This window comes from Xiphophorus maculatus, chromosome 4 (genome assembly GCF_002775205.1).
Source record: "Xiphophorus maculatus strain JP 163 A chromosome 4, X_maculatus-5.0-male, whole genome shotgun sequence".
In the NCBI taxonomy this organism is placed as follows: domain Eukaryota; kingdom Metazoa; phylum Chordata; class Actinopteri; order Cyprinodontiformes; family Poeciliidae; genus Xiphophorus; species Xiphophorus maculatus.
Window position 1 is genome coordinate 16,641,029 of NC_036446.1, and position 7,024 is coordinate 16,648,052.

General features: G+C 37.0%; 1 protein-coding gene across 2 annotated transcripts in view; it reads right to left on the reverse strand.

Annotated features, from left to right (window-relative positions):
- myo1e (myosin IE) overlaps positions 1 to 5,215 on the reverse strand; it is a 52,968-nt gene extending 47,753 nt beyond the window's left edge. For both annotated transcript variants that reach the window (XM_023332458.1, XM_014474642.2), the window contains exon 1: positions 4,933 to 5,215. In XM_023332458.1, coding sequence (XP_023188226.1) covers positions 4,933 to 4,935 — 3 coding nt within the window. In that variant the 5' untranslated portion in view covers positions 4,936 to 5,215. The remainder of the gene's footprint in view (positions 1 to 4,932) is intronic.
- Between the last annotated feature and the right edge of the window lie 1,809 nt (positions 5,216 to 7,024).

The following is a 7,024-nucleotide window of genomic DNA, read 5'->3' on the forward strand; positions in this document are numbered from 1 at the left end:
CTAAATACTGCAACCAAACAGTCATTTGTGGTTCCAATAGAGCAAAACTGACTTTGCACAGCATTTAATTCAACTTATCAGGCAGCCCTAAAATGAACATGAAGGCTTGTTTTTACTCTTAAATTTAATCTATTAAACAGAAGGCCTTTGCTATTTTATAAATGTGATCACAGAAGTAAGATGCTTAAGTCAATATTAGCTTGTGAGTGGCACTGTACTCATTAGGTGAAACCTCGACTCGGATTGGTCCTGCTACCTGCACTGACTGCCCACAGATATGGACACTTCAGGATTGATTACCAGCAGAAACCAAAAATGATGAGAGAGTAATTTTCACATTCTATAAAGTGAAGAATGTTGCAGCTATTAAGCTGACAATGCAATTATGTATTGCTCTGTAGACGTAAGATTGTAAATTTTACTTGGATGCTTGTTTAACAGAGCATGACTTCACAGAATACGTTCGCTAAAGTCCAATGTTTCGATATTAATTTAACTTCCTGATAAAGCAGGAATTAAGTTACAATCTTCTTAACAATAATCTGGTCATTTTTAAGCTCACCTGAGAAACTGTGTGAGGAAATGGTGTCCTACTTAAGCAGAAACACAATTAATACGCCAAGAAAATTATTCAGATTTTTCTTGGTCACCTTCTTTGACCGAATGAATAAAATCTTACCAATTAAGATCAAAGATTCGGAGAAATCGTAGAAGCACTAATTTGTGTTTCTTTTTGTTATTCTCATAAACAGCTGACTTTAGAGACAACTATCACAGAGAGACTGAGGATATGTTTATCTCTACAGAAGTATTTTAGAATTAATACAATGACTCAAGCCTGCCAGAAAACAGTCAAAGCAGCTGATTCTGAATGTTTCCCTCTGAATAACGGTAAGTCTGTTCCTAAAACAGCTGACAAACCTTTTTAAAGCTTTGACTCACCTTTTGTTCCGTATGTATCACTGTCAACAGTTTGGAAACTTTTTACTTATTTTTAGGGAAATCTCAATAAGAATTTCTTAATGTGTCTTTAAATATACAATTTATATTTTATTGGATTTAAAAAAATAAATAAATCATGAAACAAAAAGAAAAACAAAAAGCTGAATCTTATGCACAAGAGGCTCCCCTGTGGAAAAGATACCATTAAATCAAACTGGTGATAACTCATCATCTGGATAGTTGAGAGTCTAAAAAGTCAGTAATAAGGATGTACTGCATACCAAATTCAGAGATATTTTTGTATTTTTTTAGAAATATAAGTAACAAAATAACAGGCTGTCAAAAGGAGGCTAATTTACTAAAATGAACAAAGAGAAAACTCATATTGTGTAAAACCCAGATTCAGAAAGAATCCCGCTTCTTGTAAAGTTAGTCACAGGAATACGTAAACATTTGTTATGATGAAGGTAAAATTTTAACTTCCTGTGTCTTTAAGAAAGTAGGCTTAACAAAATCAATCAGTAAGACAAACCCATAGAAAGAGACAGCTAAAGCACAAGTAAAGCTTCGACCATGCAAGAGGCCATTCATTAACCAGGAGGGTGAACATTGACTCCTGCATGGCCTGGGGAAGCTATCGGAGAAGATAACCGGAGCAGAGCAGCAGGAGCCTGACTTTGCTCTCCATCCAGGAAAGTCATACATGCAAATTAGCAGCTACAACAGGACACTGCCTGCTCCACTATCCAAGAACAAGAGGGGGGGGAAGCATGCTGAAGAAGATTATAAAGTCAAAATAAAACTCTACTGATCCAATTATGATGAGTTAAAGAAGAGAGTTCACAACAAAGCTGACTTATCCATCACCTGTTTGTTAAAAACAATTTAAACAAAAAAAGGGAAGTGGCATATTCTGACATTTAGTGCATCCTAAAGTGACGAAAATTTATTGGGAGACAGATATGAATATTTGTGACACATTATATAAGACTTTTAATATACAACACAGTTACGACATTTTACTCAAACTCCACATGCTGCTTCTTCAGAAAGAATTAAAAAAAAAAAGCTAAAACAAAAAAAAGGCTTCAAAATTGGTGATGGTGGACATCCACCACACACCGGGCGTCTTTACTCGCTTTTGGCCAGATTTACTATAATTAGAGTTAGAGATTTATTTATATTTTATGGCATACTTGAATATCTAAATGTGATGAAGGTGACTTGCTAAAGTTAAAGCTGAGCATTACATTTGGACCAAAGGGTGACTTTCAGTGTGGCATGGCTGTTTGTGCCAAACTGGCTGATCAGTGTTTCAGAAACTGGTCATCTACTGGGATTTACCAACATAATCACTCAGGTTAACACAGAAACGTCTGAAAAAGCAAACATATCTGGTGAACAGCATAACCTGTTGAGGTCAGGGGACGCTGGGCAGACAGGTTCGATAAGACAGAAAGAGATCAGTAGCTGCAAAAGCCACATTTTAATCAAAGCAAGCAGAACAACAGAGAAGTAGAAGTTACTCAAGAGTAGGAAACTGAAGCAGCCTAATAAAGGTGGAGAAGAATATACTGGAAAAGTATTGTCTTTGTTTCAGTGGTGGCATTTCCAATAGCAGATCCACAATACTGAGAAGATTAGGAAGGTAACAATTTCTATCTTTAGTATTTAAAAATTGCAAACTGTGTTGCAGAATACTTTAAACGAGGTCAGCAGTTCATATATTTCCATGTTCCAGTTTGCCTCAATACAAAAAAAAAGAGAAAAAAGCTTGGAAAATGTAACAAAAATAATAATAATTTTGTTATTTTGTTGTTCTGAGTGCTGCTGTTCTCCCAAACATAGAAGTGCTCATGTAGGAAACAGCTAACATCGCTAAAAGCAGCTCTGAAATAAAGTATAAACATACTACAGATACAGCACATTCTGGGACACAATAGCAGAAGTTTCAGTGTCATCACTGTGCAGACTACTGAAGGAATAAGCACAGAAACAGTTTTTTATGAAGTGACAACATCCATCACATCGTTATCCTCTTTTTAATAAGCCATGGATGATTAAAAGTAATTTCTGAATCTATATTTGTAGCCAGTCAGCAAATCGCATCATCAATGAGTCATGAGTCAGCACTATTTGAGAGCAACTCCACCCTGATCATCACAAACATCCCGAGAACTGAACTAGCATGAAGAGACATTGCTTTAAAAACTATCAAAAGTAATTTTTAACCGAGGATTTCCACAACGGAAGACAGATCCTTGGCTCAGTCAGAGGAAATTCAACAGAGGGCTGTAAGTCATGGTGTGCAAACGGTGAGTTTAAACAGGTACACAGCCACTTGATAAACAACTTCAACTCTTGACGGCAACTTAGATTTACAAAGCAAAAATATGAGCTCCACTTGTTCCTGATTTACGGTAAGCCCTGCGGTGGCATAAGTAAACACTCGTGAGGCCCGTGTGAACAGTAGGTAGCAAAAAGCTGCGGATAAATGAAAGCATGAAAGGCAGGGATCAAAAGAAGAGTGGGAGCGGATTGAGCAGCAACAACAGGCCTAACGAGTTCCCCAGGTCCACAGGACGGCTGCGCGGCCTCTTTTCAGACACAAAGCTTGAATTCCTGAGCAAATCTCTACAGCAGTGGAAGGTCTGAAGCTTTGAGTTCAAGGGGGAGCCAGATCTCTGTTGGAAAAACTAATGCAGAACATCTGCTGCCGTACCATCTTACAATTCAACATCTGGAAGAGAAGGAAGTAGTGAGCAATGCTGATGTCTGCTGCTCCAGACAGTTATGATGAAAATCAGGCTATTCTTGTTCCTTTTCTGTCTAAGGGAGGCTGAAGCAAACCAAGGCGAACATTTCCTGAAACAACTTCTATCCATCAATGCAAATTATATATTTTAATCAAATGATTGTAGGGCAATGACTTTAGTTTTCCCAGACTTTGTCATGTAGAAATAATTTAAATTGACAATAGCCACAAATGCAGGAATCTATTCACTTTTTCTTTATGTACGTTAGTTGTAATTCAAGTGTAAATGTACATCACGATAATATAGGTCAAGCAGCGTTTTGCTTTTCCTTGGGGCAACCTGACCTCCAGGTTCAACTTGTTGCTTATGATGAGGAAATGAAGCAGGTCTCAGTCCAACTTGTGTTTAAAAAGACAAAAACTGTCCTAACGCTACCTGAAGATGCTCATATTTACAAATGGAGTTCTCTCCAACCTGTCTTCATGAGTATTACAATTATTATATGGTGCACTTTGTAGCAATTTAAAGCAAACAAAAGTTCTCCAGTCAATCCAGGCAAATTGGATCATGAGGGTGATAGCAGTCTGTATCACAGCTAAAGTAAATGTGCTTCTCCGGGTGATAAAGGCTTCTCCGGGTGATAAAGGCTTGTGTAATTATTGCCAAAACACAGTGATGAGCCTCACACAGGCTGCTGAGCCTAGGTGTGTCTGCTGCAGGGGATGGCATTCAGCAACCAGGAAAAACCTGTCTCCGGGTAATGTGCAGACACACAAGTTGTTTCACATACTGTACACCCCACCTGACACATGCTCGCTGGCTGACTAACCGGTTTCCTTAATGCAAGACCTGGTGCACCTGACTGATGCTTTATGTGAATATAAATATTCCTGGGTGAAAATCAGATGATGAGTCCAGGATATGGGCTTCCCAGCTGCATTTAGAGCAGACCTCCTAAGAAAAGTGGGTCTGCTGTTAGGAGTGAGGAGTGTGAAAAGCAGCTAAAAATCTGTTATTACGAGATAAATTAATTAAAAAAGAAGAAAAACAAAAATAAAAATACATTAACTAATAAACAAACATTTGTAGACAAATTTATTTTCTGGACTTAACCTCTTTTTTTTTCTTTTTTTTTTTTTTTACAAATAATTATGTGTTTGTTTTCCCAGCTCTCCAGAATATAGTTGGTCTATAACTACCAGCTACTTTAAACAAGTGATACCAAAACACTCACCATCCTCTAATTTCACAGCAGCTCCACTCAGTCCTCGTATTTGTCGTATTTCCACAATCCAGTATTTGTGCGAAACTCGGTGAAGTTCGCAGTCCTTATTTATTTATTTATTTATTTTAAAAAAGTCTACAGCTTTAATCTGAAATCAGAGAGGAGGAGGAGGAAGGGAAAAAGTTCAAGTTTTCAGAAGTTATTCCTGTAAAAGCGGGGACTGCATGGATGCGGTTTCCTCAGCTGCGTCCTCCGTCCATGGTGAAGTCCCACACTGACAGCCAGCAGAGGAGCATCGGCTCTGAAACATAACACAGGAAACTGAGCCAGGAGATCCAATCAAAGGGCACGCAGCAAGTAGTATGTTTAAATATTCATCCGTTTCTGCGAGCGACTCCACTGGGCATGCGCGGAACTTCAGCCCGCCGATAGCGTCATTTCCAGACCGAAAGTTATTATAGCACGAAATGTGGTGATCTGAGCGAGAATGGGAGAAAGATTCTAGTCTTAAAATACTCGCAAATCAAAGTTGTAATGGTCTAGTTGCAACTTATGCTCAGCAATTTTCCCAACCCTACACTAATAGCAGATTTTCTTCTGTTTGTTTTGTTTTTTAAAGTAATCCTAGTTACTGATTAGAGAAACTTCATTATTGTGTGAAGCCTGATTGTGGGACCTGTTCAACAGTACCTCTTCAAATGTAAACTATTATAATTGGTTTAATCATTACTTTTGATTATATCTAACTTGAATACAGATATGTTTAAAATCTCCATTGTAAATAAGTTTTCGATTTAAATGTAGCCGCTGTAGTGGCTTTAACTGTTGTAAAGAGTAAATGAATGCAGATTACAAATTGTTCCAGTTGTTCAAATACCAGTGAAAACCTTCAAAGCTGGAATGAATCTGATCTTCATAGAATAAAACCAGCATAAAGAAGGGAAATAATTTTGCAAGACCTGCCTCATTTATATTATTGCATACACTTACGAGCTCAAGCTTTTCTTTGTTTTAAATTACGCCATAGTTTTTTTTCCCCATTAGCTGATGTAAATACACATCTGATGTATCGACAGATTTATCAACACTCATGAAATCATTATTTATCCTAAAATTTTCTGAAAATCATTGGGATGTTTTCTTTAAAACGTGGTAAATATCTAAGCCTATTTTCAGAGTGGTTATTTTGTAAATAATATGCAGGGATCAAGCAAAAACACACATTTCATAATGGAATCAATAGACGTCATTGTTGGGTCACAGTTATATGTAAAACAAGTTTTGTTGGTGATTAAGGGATAGATTAAATAAAAGGGTCTTTAAAATCCCTATTATGGCGGCTCATATAACCGTAGGCCTTATCTACTGATTACATCACAGTAAAAGGTCAAACAAAGCAGGGGAGCAGCACAAAATCGACCTGTAACTGAATAAACAAACCGAACAACAAAACTGATTAAGCAGTTCTTACTTACAGCATTCCACTGCTGATTATATGTCAGCTGCAATGAATATAAGATATATTATCTTGCTTCAGTTGATTTTGTTGTGTTTCTTTAATACCTCGTCTGACACAAAATAAAAAAAAAATACTAATGATACTTTCATGCAGTTATATTTATTTATTTATCTATTGCCATTTAAAGACAGCAAACGTTTGGGGCATATTGCATAAAATATACTGTTAATCTCCAGATATCGGCCTTTGTCCAATACTAAAAACCATTTTTTGTGTTTTTGAATAAAATGTCAATCAATCTGAGTTTTTTCAGGCAACTAAAATCCATTTCAAATTTTCTTTGAAATGCCAATATTTTGCTTCAGAAGTGCTTTACTTATTACAACTCGTGTCCAATCAGACTGATTCCTGTCTGGACATGAATGTTGCGTGGTGAGTCTATGGGTGTAACCCCCTCTAATAGGCAACTTCATGTTTGCATTGCCTACACATACGGTAATGTGTAGTTTTAGTGGGTTAGTCTTGTTTTTCAATTGGTTCTTGTTTCTTTGGGTGTACCAACATCTCAGAGGACATTTCTTAATGTGCTGTGGTTAAATAAACATCTGTCTTGTTCTAACTGTCAAATACAATGTGAAAAAG